The sequence below is a fragment of the Canis lupus genome, chromosome 9 (genome assembly GCF_003254725.2).
Source record: "Canis lupus dingo isolate Sandy chromosome 9, ASM325472v2, whole genome shotgun sequence".
Classification (NCBI taxonomy): domain Eukaryota; kingdom Metazoa; phylum Chordata; class Mammalia; order Carnivora; family Canidae; genus Canis; species Canis lupus.
The window spans coordinates 37189141-37204989 of record NC_064251.1 but is presented as its reverse complement, the minus strand read 5'-3'; the positions used below and the strand labels follow the sequence as shown (position 1 = coordinate 37204989).

Genomic DNA, 15849 nt, shown 5'->3' with positions numbered 1-15849 from the left:
TACATGATAAAGATGACAACACAGGAAGGAGAGAGGGAGCCCTGGTCCTACTAGGGCTTATAAATTATATATAGTAATTATAAAATATTATATATATAAAATATTATATATATATAATTTATTATTATTTATAATTAAGGTAGCATACTACAAAATAATTTCAGAATTTGAAAGTCTGTCTAACACAGATAATCCCTGTATAAAACAAGGTAATGACAACCTCAGAAGACTGAACCCCAGCAGAAAAAAAAGAAAAAGAAAAAAGAGTGCTTTATTCAATTTTAGATCAACAATAGTATTATAAAGTAGGATCTATCTTCTAGCTTTGAAGGTTCCAATTTAATTAACTCATTTCTAAGATATCAAGGAAATATGACCCTTTATTCAATAAAAATAGAACATAAATTCAGTAAATTGACCAAACTTAACTTACGACAAGAAATTTCTGCGTGTTTTTTGGTTTGGTTTTTTTACTTTATTTTGATTTCTCGCTGGTTTCATAAAAAAATTTTTTTAAGAAATGTCAAATCAATTTTGCAGAGAGAACATGTATAAGAAAATAGCTGTAACTAAATGTTAAATGCATAGAAAAAATAAAGACAGTAAAAACAAAGTTACTTCTAGCCTTGCTTGCCTTCCTTTAAGTACATGTTAAATAATGTATTTTTAAAGAAAACAGTTACTTATAAGTAAAATATTAATCCTCTATATACAATTCTGGAAATCTAAACAGCAAGAGTAAAAAAATAACATCTGAGAAAAACATATATTTTATCAGCATCTAATACCTAGCACAGTTGTGAGTACACAGAGGTATTCGATAAATATTTGTTCAATGAACAGAACACACAAGCTCTATGACAAAGCAAAAAATATTAAGCTTAGATGACCACAATAAGTTAACTATATTTTGGTGATGAAAGACAGGAGGCCAAACTAATGAAACTGTGAATAAAAATATCACCTCAGAGGTTTATAAAAATATTGGAGTATGCTTATAAAAGCTAAAACTATAATAAAGCCACTAAGGACCTGTTCCAACTCACCTCACGCAACATTCTACTGCACGAAACCAATGAAGCATCTCATCATGTAGAGTACACAACTGAAGACAGGACAGAAAAACTTTCTCAGCATCACTGTACCAGCCTGCATCTGAAAGAAAGCCACCTAAAGGACAAGGAAACCAATAACTTTAAATAACTTAACAAATCACTCGAAAGCTAGAGTGACATGCTTAAAATGAGTATCATCTAAAATGAAAACACCCATAATATTAAAGTCCTGTGTTGGCCCAAAACAAAGATACTGTGAAACAGAAAATAAAACAAAACAAAAACTTTTAAACTAGGAGAATTAGATTAAAGTTGAGACCTTGAATAAAGAGTCAAGAGTTTTAACTCTCTAAAATTACTCCATAGCCTAAGAACTGACATTTTCCAGTTAATTAGCCATAAATTCAAAGGATCCTAATATTTTCAACTTATAGGGTAAACATGGCTTTTCAATCTCTCCATAATCAATTTCAAAGAACATCTCAATAAAGCTGCCATTTAAAAAATTATCTTCATCACTGTATACTTCGATATGAAGTTTTTTTCATCGTTTTGGTAATTTTAGAATCCAGACCAATAAAGTAACTATGAGTTCATTAGAACTTGGTTCTATCTCCAAGATATTTCTTTAATCTGGCTCATTACAATGGCCAGATACTGGTATAAATGTTTGTGGAGATGACAGAGGACCTTAATGAACACTAACCTTCCTGCCTTTCACTTTTGTTGATTCTAAAGTTGTTCTACCACCGACTTTTACATGACCACCTAGGACTAGAGGGAATGTCAACCTTAACATTCATCAAGATCACACACTCTGGTTAAAGACATTCTTTGGTCACAATTCTTGGTTGCAGTTTACATTCCATGGGATTACCAAAGGATAAATGCTGAGTGTTTCTGTTTTTGTTTTCCAGAAAAAAAAGGTTCTGAAGTTTCTCCAGCAAACTGTCCATGACGACTACAAATAATTATTCTAAGACTGAAGGAAAAAATCATGAAAATTTGTTGGCAAAGAAAGTGTATGTGCATGTGTAAGAGAGCTAAAAGATGCATATGCATGTGAGAAGTTAAAAACAAAAGTCTGTACTGATGGAATAGTCCATTACCTGATGGTAATGACAGTTATATGAATCTTTACATGGAATCAACTGCACAGAAACAGACACACATACACAGGAGTACATGTAAAAACTTGAAAATTAAATAAGGTCTATAGTCAAGTTAGCAGTATTAAACCAGTGTCAATTCCTGGTTTTGATATTGCCTGGGAATCTACAATCATTAAAAAAAAATTTTTTTTTAAAACATTTTACTTATTTATTCAGGAGAGACACACAGAGGGAGGGAGAGAGAGAGAGAGACAGAGACACAGGCAGAGGGAGAAGCAGGCTCCATGCAGGGAGCCTGACATGAGACTGGATCCCGGGTCTCCAGGATCACACCCTGGGCTGAAGGTGGCGCTAAACCACTGAGCCACTGGGGCTGCCCTCAAAAAAAATTTTTAAAAAGAAAGCTAAAAGGGTAGCAACATCTTTAATAAGTAGTTGCCTGAAACATAACTAATCTATGTAGATTTGTAAAAATCATATAAAATGTTATGCAAACCTTAAACATTTCTCTACATATGGCATACAAGAACTTCTCAGATTCCTTTCCAAAGTATGTTTTCCGTATTCTCCTAACATCTCCATGAGGAAATACAAGATAATGCTTATTTTAGAGACTGAAACACTGAAGCCCCAAAAGGATTAAGTCTCAGTCACAGCATATGGTAAGCTGGTGAAAGAGGCTGTTGGCAGCATGACATGTAGCAAAGTATATGGTATGGATCCATAGATGCAGGATTCTAAACTTTTAGTCCACTACCAGCTATGTGACTAGAGCAAGTTATTTAATTTTTCTGAATGCTTCCTCACTTGTAAAATCTATTAATACCATCACAATACTGAAATGTTATGAGGATTTAGAAAGATAACATTTGGGGCACCTGGGTGGCTCAATCAGTTAAGTGTCCTAATCTTAATTTCAGCTCAGGTCATGATCCCAGGGTTGTAAAATTGAGCCCCTGTGAGACTGAAGCTTAAGATTCTCTTTCTCCCTCTGCACCCTCCAACCCAAAGATATCATTTAAATTCCTACAGTAGTGTGTGACCCAAAGTTAACACTCAATAAATCATATCTAATTTTTCTGATGTTTTTCTCATAACCTCCTTATGTAGACTTTGGGAATGTCCCAGTGGAATCCTTTATTGTTAATAGGTTTAACGAGTCATGTCATAGAACAAAACACTCCTCTATTTTACTATTACTTACCTAAGACAAAGCCAACCTGAATGGCTTTTTCTTTTACTGCAGCATCTGATTCTGCTATGTAAGAGCACCGCCTACTGAATGAATAGGCCAAGACTGAAGCAACTTTCACACCATGATCCATCAAAGCCTGGAAACAATGATGAAGCAAATGTCTGCAAGAGAAGAAAAGGTTATTTTATAAAAGTAATATATTTTATATTTTTAAAAAGTGCTAGCTTTCTTTTTAAAAATAACAGTACTATTGTTTTCCAAGATGGAACAAGATAAAAAACGTTCTTGCCTTATAAATTATGAGGCCACAATAATCCACAATTTAGCCTCATGTTTATTCAGTAGATCACTAAGTGATCCTGTATGTGAAAATTAATAACAGTAAAGAGGGCAACCTAGGTGGCTCAGCAGTTTAGCGCTGCCTTCAGCCCAGGGCGTGATCCTGGAGACTGGGATCGATTCCCACGTCGGGCTCCCTGCATGGATCCTGCTTCTCCCTCTGCCTGTGTCTCTGCCTCTCTCTCCTCTCTGTGTATTCTCACGAATAAATAAATAAAATCTTAAAAAAATAACAGTAAAGAGTGAAACTAACTTTTATTTATTAAAAATATTTTACTTATTTATTCATGAGAGACACAGAGAGACAGAGGCAGAGAGAGAGAAGCAGATTCCATGCAGAGAGCCCGATGCGGAACTCGATCCCGGGGCTGCAGGATCACGCCCTGAGCTAAAGGCAGATGCCCAACCGCTGAGCCACCCAGGCATCCCGTAAAACTAACTTAAAAACCAAGCCATCTTATAATTCAACAATAACCCAATTTAAAAATGGGCAATGGATTTAAATAGAGATTTTTTTTCCAAAGAAAATATACAGATGACCAATAAGTACAAGAAAAGATGATCAACATCATCAATCATTTGGGATATGCAAACCAAAATCACAACAAGATACCACTTCATATCCAGTAGGATGTGATTACTATTTTAAAAAGGTGATGCCAAAAATATGTAAACACTGGAACTCTCATACACTGATGGAAGGAATGTAAAATAGTACAGCCACTATGGAAAATAGTTTTGAGGTTCATAAAAAAGTTGAACATAGGGTGATCATATGTATATACCCTAGTTACATATATAAGAGAATTGAAAACATATGTCCAAACAAAATCTTGTCCATAAATGTTCATAGCAGCATTATCAGAATAGCCAAATAGCTAAAATGTTCATCAATAAATGATTAAACAAAACACAGTATATTCACACAATGGAAAATTACTCAGCCATAAAAAGGAAAGAAATACTGATATAAGCAATGACATGAATAAATCTTCAAAACATTATAAAAGTAAAAGAAGCCAGTCACAAAAGACCATATATCATATGATTCTCTTTATATGAAGTGTTTAGAATAGGTAAATTCAGAGACAGAATGTTGATTAATGGTAGGCCTGGGTAAGAGGAAATAGGAAGTGATTGTTAATGGGTACAGGGTTTCTTTTTGGAGTAATAGAAATATTCTAGAATTAGACAGTGGTGATGGTTGCAAAATCTTGTGAATACACTAAAAGCCACTGAATTGTACAATTTAAAACGGTGAGTGTGGTGGGATGTGAATTATATCTCAATGGAAAATTCTAAATAACAAAATTGTAAATAATGGAATCACTGCTTTGGATAAAGGGGGGAAAACTCAAACTACATGCTTTTAGTTTCACAAATATATTAAACACTTACCAAGGGATTTGGACTTGGTGAAAGATAACCTGAGAGATGAAAGAGAGGTATTCCACTAAATCTTTACAATGGCCATGTTTAGAATTATATAGAGAAATCCATATCTCAAAAGCCAACCTTTTCTTAAAGAATGTTTTTAAAACGTTTTCTGTAGGTTTTTTTTTTTTTTTTTACCAAAGTAAAGTTCTCGGTTATGTTTTTTTTTTTTTAGATTTTAATTATCCAACTAAAAGTTTCTCTATAGTACAAAGGCCACATTCCAAAGTTACCCCTGAACAATTAAATTATATTATTTACTTATTATTTTATCATTCCTCTCTAAAATACAAAATCCATGGGAAGAGATGTTGTAGATCTTAATCACTGCTGTAATACCATTCAACAAGTATATACTTAATTTGTTGAACACATGGAACAACTTGGCAATATTCATATAAGAAATTAGCAGTAATTTGTGAAAACTTATTTTTCTAGGGTTAGGGAAAAGAAATGGCTTTAAAACAAATTTTGGGAAGAATGCTCAAGTGAATAGCAAGCATAATCAAAAGCTGTGTCACCCATACCTGTATGTGGCTCTTACTACATGATAACAGCTACATGGAGAAGATCGAACTCATTCTCTTCCTCTGAACACGAAAAGCAAGGTGGTATTGATGGATTCAGAACAATGGGAATACACATAAAGCCAATGAAGTATACTTAAGAAGCTACAATGGTAAAATTTAGCATTTTAAATATACAGTTTACCATAATTTTTAAAACGTGATTTTACCTTTTATCCAAAGCTCTCAATACTTTAGCAAAAACTTCCAATTCACAAAATTCACTGCCCAATTGACATAAGCGTCCCTGTTGGTAAAGCTGAAATGAAAATGAAAAAGGTAATTTTAAAATGTTAATTTTAATTTCTACTTTAGTTATACTTATGAATATAATTTGATGGACTTAATATTTGATGAATTTAATGGATACTACTCAAAGTTGGTACGATCACATAGCAGGATCAGGAAAGATACTTCTGCTAGGAGAAATATAAGACTAAATTAACAAATCTGGGTGGGGGGTGCAGAGGGAAAAGGAGAGAGACAATCCTAAACAAGCTTCACACCCAGTGTGGAACCTGACACGGGGCTCAATCTTACAACCCTGAGATCATGACCTAGGCCAAAATCAAAAGTCAAATGTTCAACCTACCAAGCCACCCGGGCACCCCTAAATTTAGAAATTTCTAAAATTCATATAAAACATTTTAATACTTGTATGTAAAATGAAACACTGATATTTACAAAATAATATCTGGTACATATTAAATACAAGGTGTTATATAATTACGTTAAATAAACATAAGAAGGTATATTCAAGAAACTTTTAAAATTAACTTTTTTCCTTGAACAAAACTGGATAGGGTTAATGTGCCCCACTAAAGGGCTCCTCATACCACAAGAATCTCAGTTAAATTCTGGGCATGGCATTTCAAGCAGACTAAAGGGCATCTAGAGTAACCCAAGGGGCGCCAGGGTGGCTCAGGTCATGATTCCAGAGTCCTGGAATCAAGCCCCAGGTCGGGCTTCCCTGCTCAGTGGGGATTTTGCTTCTCCCTCTCCCTCTTCCCCACCCCTCCCATTTGTGCTCACTCTTGCTCTCTCAAATAAATAAAACCCTTAAAAAATAAAGCAATCAAGGATTTAAAAATAAATAAATAAAAACAAAAATAAAGTAATCCAAGATGGCAGGATTTTTAAATTTTATTTATTTAAGAGAGAGAGAGAACAGAGAGGGAAATAGGGAAAAGTAGACTCCTCACTGAGCAGAGCAGGGAGTCCAATGCAGGGCTCAATGCCAGGACCGAAGATCATGATTTGAGATGGCAGATGCCTGACTGAGCCACTCAGGCACCCCACACCCAAGATGGCAGGATTTCTAATCCTGTCACAATAATTTATTCATTTTGCCTGACTTTTTAGAACTTATAAAAAAAAGATAGATTGATAGATTATTTATTTATTTATTTATGATAGACAGAGAGAGAGAGAGGCAGAGACACAGGCAGAGGGAGAAGCAGGCTCCATGCAGGGAGCCTGATGTGAGACTCGATCCCGGGACCCCAGGATGGCACCCTGGGCCAAAGGCAGGCGCTAAACCGCTGAGCCACCCAGGGATCCCCTAGAACTTTTTTTTTTAAAGATTTATTTGAGAGAGAGTGCACATGGGTGCATGGGGAGGGAGGTGGGACAGAGGAAGAGGGAGAGAATCTTAATGGACTCTGCATTGAATGAGAAGCCCCATGTAGTGCTTGATCTCATGACCCTGAGATCACGACCTGATCTGAAAGCAAGAGTCAGGCACTCAACTGACTGAACCACCCAGGAGCTCCTAGAACTTCTTTTAAAAATAACATTTTAGGGATCCCTGGGTGGCGCAGCGGTTTAGCGCCTGCCTTTGGCCCATGGCGCGATCCTGGAGACCCGGGATCGAATCCCACGTCGGGCTCCCGGTGCATGGAGCCTGCTTCTCCCTCTGTCTGTGTCTCTGCCTCTCTCTCTCTCTCTCTCTCTGTGTGACTATCATAAATAAAAAATAAATAAATAAATAAAAAATTTAAAAAAAATAACATTTTAAGGCACCCTGGGTAGAGGCGCAGGGCCTGATACTAGAGACCCGGGATGGAGTCCCCCGTCGGGCTCCCTGTGTGGAGCCTACTTCTCCCTCTGCCTATGTCTCTGCCGTGTTCTCTCTCTCTCTCTCTCTCTGTCTCTCATTAATAAATAAAATCTTTAAAAAATAATCATAACATTTTAGGGCAGCCCGGGTGGCTCAGCAGTTTAGCGCCGCCTTCGGCCCAGGGCATGATCCTGGAGATGGAGTCCCACATTGGGCTCCCTGCATGGAGCCTGCTCCTCCCTCTGCCTGTGTCTCTACCTCTCTCTCTGTTTCTCATGAATAAATAAATAAAATCTTTCAAAAAAACCCACAACATTTTAGAGGTGCATGGGTGGCTCAGTCAGTTAAGTATCTGCCTTCTGTTTCTTTCTCTTCCCTCTGCTTGTGCTCTCTCGCGCGTGCTCTCAAATAAGTAAAATCTTTTTAAAAGAATAACATTTTAGGGGCACCTGGCTGGCTTGGTTGGTAGAACATGTGAATCTTGACCTTGGAGTTTTGAGTTCAAACTCACATTGGGTGCAGAGATTATTTAAAAATAAAAAAAAAAAAAGAAAAATAACATTTTAACAAATGTTAAATGTTTATCACCAATAATACATGCACATAGTTAAAAAGACGCAAATACTACTGCCCTTCTTTCTCCAACCCCAGCTTCATCAAATGCTTTTGAATTTATATATGTTATAAAAATATAGTGCCTTAGAAGGCTGGAATTTTATTTTATTAATTCACTTTATAGGCACTTAACTCTTAACTCAGTTGATAAAAACATGGGTTTCAGAAAAAGGACAAGATCTAGAGTTCATTTGCCAAATGGGCCAGTTAACAAGTGCTCGGAAAATATACCACAAATTCAGTCAGCAAGTTCTTGGGCATAAGTCACTAGCCACAACAGAAGCCAGGCCAAATTAGGTAGATATTTTAATGCAAATCAATAACGACAGCTGTGAAAAGTCCATAACAACTGCTGACTGGAGAAGAGAGACAAGGGATCACCACATGTCCAGGAAAGGGAGGCAGAAATGTTATTTTCACATAAAATGGATATTAGTATTAATAGTAAGATTTGCTAATTTGGGAGATGATTATGTTTTCTGCTATAGTAACAGCTTCTAGGAATGTACACAGTAAAATTCACTATTATTAATCACTGTCATACTTACTTTGACTATTAACCAATAGAGAATAACTCAGGGAAAATAAAGCTGAGAATTTATAACCTAATCCCTATTTGAGGGTTTAACAATGTGATAAATTTTTTATCTGAGGCAGAAAAATAAATGTAGTTAACAAAATAAATGTATACACATACTCCAAAAACGGTATAGGACAAAAAAAATTTTCACTTCTTACCAAAATTGTTCATCATTAGCAAACTTAAGGCTTTAGAATTTAAGACAGCAGAAATGAAAACAAGTTGTACAAGTTTTTTGCCTGTACTCACTATCAAATAAAAACTACCTTGTATGTTCTCCAACTCATCAGTATCCCTTCAGTGACTAAAAATTGATATATCCTACTAAGTGGGACTTGAAACTAAAATTTAGAGAAGTTGCTTCCTTAGTTACAATTAGAATTATATCGTGAATATGCCCTTATTAACACACACACACCCTTTACTTAGCTGTTCAATTTTTCTAGCTAAAAATGGGTTCACATTTAAATTCTGGGAAGAGGGTAATTATTTGTTTCAAATTATCCTTACTAGGTTTATGCAAAAAATGCAAGCTTACACATTCTGTGAACAGGATTTCTGGACATTGATTCAGAATAAAAACAGCACTTAATGCTTACAAAGATCTAATACATGCCAGGCACTGTTCTAAGTGCTTTTCGTAAGTAACTCATTCTATTCTTCCACAGATAAGGAAATTGAGGCATAGAAAGTTAAATAACCTGCTCAAAACCACACAATTAAGAAGTGGTAAAGCACAAAGCTGGCCCCAGGCAGTCTGTCTTTACATCCATGCTTTTAAACCTAACTAGACAGCCTCTTGAAGGTAATCTATCAGGAAGTAAGAGTATATAGAAAAGGATAATGTTTCACATTTTATAGAAGATTTAAAGAATAATTCCTTCATAGACTCAAAACAGCTTATGGAGTAGAGCTTGGAGAAAAGGGAACTGAGGCTCCAGATTCCTTGGGTAATAATTCTGATTAGATTTTTTTTTTTTAATTTATTTATGATAGTCACAGAGAGAGAAATAGAGAGAGGCAGAGACATAGGCAGAGGGAGAAGCAGGCTCCATGCACAGGGAGCCCGATGTGGGATTCGATCCCGAGTCTCCAGGATCACGCCCTGGGCCAAAGGCAGGCGCCAAACCGCTGCGCCACCCAGGGATCCCCTGATTAGATTTTTAAAAATCTTATTTCAGTTCATTATTACAGTGTTCCATATTCTGCACCCAATGAATAATGAGGCTATTAAAGGACTCTTATCAACTACTTTTAGCTATTGGTTCCTTAAGGAAAAATAGTTTATTTTTAGAAGTAGGTAAATTACCTCCCAATGGATATGAAAACAGACAAAAAATACCACTAGAATAAGGGTGCCTGGGTGGCTCAGTTAAGGGTCTGACTTTTGATTTCAACTCAGGTCCTGATCTCAGGGTTGTGAGATCAAGCCCCACACCAACCCTGCACTGGGCATGGAGTCTGCTTAACATTCTCTTTCCCTCTGCCCCTCTCTTCCACTTCAAAAATAAAAAAAACAAACAACCCCCTGCCCTGCACCCAGAACAATATTGTACAGGTATGAAGACAGATCAACCAGTATAACGAAATCTAAAAGTTCAAAAGCAGATCTCAGCATGTGTTAAAAAAAAAATCAACATATGAAAGAAAAATTTTTAATTTTAAAAATTTTAAATCACTGAAGTAGCTCATAAAGTACATAAAGATGAGGAAACAAAGTAAAATGCCTCTCAATAAAATATAGCAAAAATAAATATCAGACTTAAATCATACTAGTGTTAAAAATCACCTACTAGGGGCACCTGGGTGGCTTGGCAGTTGAGTAACTGCCTTTGGCTCAGGTCATGATCCCTGGGTCCTGGAATTGAGTTCTCCATCAGGCTCCCTGCAGGGAGCCTACTTCTCCCTCTGCCTGTGCCTCTGCCTCTCTCCCTGTGTCTCTTGTGAATAAATAAAATCTTAAAAAAAAAAAAAAATCATGTGCTAAACACTACCTTTTGAAACACTGTATCACAGGCAAGAATCATAAAGAAGTAATCACATAAAACCTTAAAATGCCCGTAAAAATAAAATATTAGAAACTTTTAAATTTTTAAAAGATTTTATTTATTTGACACACAGAGCACAAGCAGGGGGAGCTGTAGGCAGAGGGAAGGGGAGAAGCAGACTCCAGGTGCCCAACGTGGGGCTAGATCCCAGGTCCCTAGGGTCATGACCAGTGCCATACGAAGATGCTTAACTGACTAAGCCACCCAGGCACCCCTAAAAACAACAATTTAAAATACAACAAAACTGAGTAAAATATTAGTAACATACATGTATAAGAGTTAAAATCTTTAAAACACAGAAGGATGAAACTCCTGGTGATATGTTAGAAGAAAAAGCTTCTATAGATTAGAGAAAAATTTTATAACAAAGGAAAAACTAATGCAAGGGCAATGCAAGACAGCACCAAACCCAGAAAACTCTTTGGGAGATAAAGATGGGGATGAAAGACTTCCTTAATCCAAGGAAATTTTAATTCGCACGGTTGCTTTCCTGACCACTTCAAAATCACTACAGGCTAAGAGTGAACAGCTTAGTTTTGACATCAGATTAGTATACAAAATAATCTAGGCTAATTCCCAACAACTAAAACTTGGAAAGGTTCAGAAAGAATTTAAAAGAATTATGGTCTAAGAGCAACTATGAAAAGTCACATACCACAATCTAGAGACACAGGCAGAGGGAGAAGCAGGCTCCATGCAGGGAGCCTGATGCGGAATTTGATCCCAGGACTCCAAGATCACCCCCTGGGCCAAAGGCAGGCGCTAAGCTGCTGAGCCACCCAGGGATTCCAATCCACTTCTGGTTTTTTTTTTTTTTTTTTTAATTTTTAAAGATTTTTATTTATTTATCCATGACAGAGAGAGACAGAGACAGAGAGAAAGGCAGAGAGAGAAGCAGGCTCCATCATGCAGGGAAGCCCAACGTGGGACTCGATCCTGGGTCTCCAGGATCACACCCTGGGCTGAAGGCAGCGCTAAACCGCTGGGCCACCGGGGTGGCCCCACTTCTGTTTTAAATTGTATATCTACCATTATATATATGTATGTTTTTTTAAATCTGGACGATATTCAATCAACTGTATACCCATGAGATAAGGTTTGTATTTCAAATCTTTCACCTGGATTACTGCGAAGGTTTGGTAAACTGGCTTCTCCATTATCACTCTTGTCCACTTCTAATCAAACAGTAGTCCAAACAATTACTGTTGTCCAAACAGTAGCTGGAACAATTTTCTAAAAATTTAAATTATTTCATGCCTTTCCTTGTTTAAAACTTTTCAATGGCAGTGTCAATGTAAACATAATTCAAAATATTTAATGTGGTTTATAATCTCTAAAGGAGTCATCTGACTCCTATTTTACCATTCTTTCTCCCCACCCCTTACATTCCTGCCACATTAGCTTTCTTTCAGTTCTATTTCACCTCATGACTTTTGCACACATATGCTACTGCTGCCACATGAAGCACTAGTACCATGATTCTTTGCCTAGTTGATCTGTAACTCTTTCTAATGGTCTCAACTAATATGTTACCTCCTCACAGAGATCTTCCCTTGACTCCCCAGTCTAAATTATTTCCTATTATACTTTCTCATCACACATTGTTTTTCCTCCATAGTAGTATCAAGACATGCATGCACACACTCAACTTGTTAAAAACATCACTCCATTACACTCTACACTCTATGAGGTGACCACTGTTACACTGTATCCCCAATACCCAGCACAAGGGCCTAGCATTGGATATACATTCAGTGATTTCTGAATCCATAATCCAAATTGGCAGCGATCTATTTTGGATAGAACTCAACCTCAGAAGAAACAAAGTGCCCAAATTCATCTAAAACAGTTGACACTTAGGGGAAAAAACCTCAACTCATAGGCAGTTACTTATTTTCTCCCAACCACACTGTAAGCACCCTAAAAAGAAACATTTATTAGGCATAATCTTATGTTCTGTTTCTAAAGTACTCTGTATATAACAGTGCTCATACAATAAATTCTGAGAACAAATTTGCATCCAAACTTAATATGCTAGTGATGAAGAACATAAACTGCCAGTACCTAAATGGAAAAATCAAGAACAAAATCTAAATAATAGCTGCTTAAATTTATAGATAAAAATAGGCATTTTCTATTTTAACATTTGATCTTTTACCAAGGACCCTGACATATTCTGTCCATGAAACTCTTAGCTTACTGAAGCCGTTTTGTCTGTGATTTTTCACAACAAAGGAAAGAAAACTATAGCTAGGAATATTCTTACTATTGTCAAAATAATAAATGTCAGGAACATTTGTGTAAGATACTGTACTAGGTATTAGAGATACTATCACTACAGGAAGACAGACTCAGTAATAATTGTCCTCTGATATTAAAAAAGTTTAGAATCTGCCAGTGCAAAAAAATAAATAATGCTCACAGATTATACAATAGCAGTGTTTTAATCACACAAATAAAATATATTTTCTCTAAGAAAAATTTTAGCTGTTTTGTTTTTTATTTTTATTTTTTATTTTTATTTATTTATTTTTTAGCTGAGTTTTGAAGAAGAAAAGGAGTAAGCCTCCAGGCAATAGGGCAGATAGCATGACACATTATGAAAATCTTCCAGCTCCTTTCCAAACAAAGGGAAATGCTGAATAAAGTATCAGAAAATAACTTTTGGATAAAGAGCTGAGTTTGAAACCAAGAGCAAAAACTTCACAGATGACAAAAATTAAGAAGGCACACACTCAAGAACAGCTAAGAAGGAAGAAAAACAGAATAGGTTATACCTCTAAATGGTGGTTGTGGGCAGAATGCAAACACCAAATAGGAAGGAGTCTAGGAAGCATATCTTGTTAAGCAAAGGGACCTGGAGCGGAACTACCTACCTAAACCAGGAATAAAAAATTCAGAAAACATTCACAACCTTAAAAGTCTTCTATAAAAAAATGGAAAACTTCAACCTAAGACACATATGAATAATAAGCCCAAATTCAAACTACCTAAATGATTTACAAACCCCAAACCCAGAACTTGTTTTTAAAAACTGGCCTGGGGGATCCCTGGGTGGCTCAGTGGTTTAGCGCCTGCCTTCGGCCCAGGGCATGATCCTGGAGTCCCAGGATCGAGTCCCACATCAGGCTCCCTGCATGGAGCCTGCTTCTCCCTCTACCTCTATGTGTGTGTGTGTGTGTGTGTCATGAATTAAAAAAAAAAAATCTTAAAAAATTAGAAATAAAAACTGGCTTGAAACCAGTGAAACCCATGAAATCCCCACAAAGACAAAGGCTGTAACGCCTAGAAGGGATGATGAAAATGTTTTATATCGCAATCAACCTGCAGGAAACTGTAGTGTCTATAGGACAAAGGATCCTGTTTCTTCAACATATAAATTCAAAGATAAAAAGACAGATGGAAAGGAAACTTACAGATCAAGAGAGACTTAAGAGGGATCAACCAACAGGCATGGTGTACAACTTATCTGGATCCTTATCCAAACAAGCAAACTGTAAAAGTGTACACCTTTGACATCTGAAACTGAAAATCAGAACAATGACTGGATATTTAATAACAATGAGTTGAATTACTATTTTTTTAAGTGTTACAATAGGATGGTAGCTACTAAAATATCTGCAGATATAATTATCTGCTAGATCTGTTTCCAAATAGTATAGGAAAGGGAGATATGAGTAGATCAGATTTACCACCAAGACTGGCCAAAAAGTTTAACTCTTAAAGCTGGGCAATGGACACTTGGAGGTCCATTATTCTATTTTTTTTCCCCAAGATTTTATTTATTTATTTGAGAGAGCATGAGCAGGGAGAGGGGCAAAGGGATAGGAACAGGCAGGCTCACCACCAAGCAGGGCACCGGACATGGGGCTCCATCCCAGAACCCTGGGATCATGACCTGAGCTGAAGGCAGATACTTAACTGACTGAGCCACCCAGGCACTCCTCTTTCCTTGTGTTTAATTTTGTCAATAAAACATTTTTTTTAAAAGTATGTATTCTTTTTTTAAAAATTTTTATTTATTTATGATAGTCAGAGAGAGAGAGAGAGAGAGAGAGAGAGAGGCAGAGACACAGGCAGAGGGCTCCATGCACCGGGAGCCCAATGTGGGATTTGATCCCGGGTCTCCAGGATAGCGCCCTGGGCCAAAGGCAGGCGTCAAACCGCTGCGCCACCCAGGGATCCCAAAAGTATGTATTCTTAAAAAAAAAAAAAAAAGTATGCATTCTTTACCTCTAAAATAAGTAAAATTAGCAATACTTTGTTTTATTAAATACACATATACTAGCTTCACTTATACATTTATTCTTGTTCTCTATTCTCAAATTTCATCTGAAATGTAGATCTGAAAAAAATCCACATTGGAATATAACAAGATTCATTTCTTTTGGTCCTTTTTTAAAAAAAGATTTTATTTAAATTCAGGTTAGTTAGCATATAGTATATTATTAGTTTCAGGGGCAGAACTTAGTGATTCGTTAGTCCCATGTAACACCCAGTGCTCATTACCTAACATACCCTCCTTAATTGCCATCACCTAGTTACCCATCATTCCACTACCCTTCTCCAATAGCAACACTTAAGTTTGTTTTCTATAGTTAAGGGTCTTTTATGGTTGGATGGTTGGCCTCCCTGTTTGTTTTTTTTTTTTTAATCTTATTTTAGTCTTCCTCTCCTTCCTCTATGTTCCTCTGTTTTCTTTCTTAAATCCTACATATGAGTGAATCCATATGCTTGTCTTTCTCTGACTTATTTCACTTAGCATAATATACTCTAGTTCTCCTCTGGTCCTATGTTGTATATTATATGTAAAGTTCTGAAAATGGGGATCCCTGGGTGGCTCGGT

At 36.4% G+C, this 15849-nt stretch overlaps 1 protein-coding gene across 1 annotated transcript in view; it reads right to left on the bottom strand.

Moving 5' to 3' along the window:
* Positions 1 to 15849, bottom strand: part of APPBP2 (amyloid beta precursor protein binding protein 2) — a 70278-nt gene that overhangs the window by 37844 nt on the left and 16585 nt on the right. The window contains exons 2-4 of the mRNA XM_025439579.3: positions 5872 to 5960; positions 3372 to 3523; positions 1047 to 1170 (exon numbers count right to left, since the gene is read on the bottom strand). Of these exons, the coding sequence (XP_025295364.1) occupies positions 1047 to 1170; positions 3372 to 3523; positions 5872 to 5960 (365 nt within the window). The remainder of the gene's footprint in view (positions 1 to 1046; positions 1171 to 3371; positions 3524 to 5871; positions 5961 to 15849) is intronic.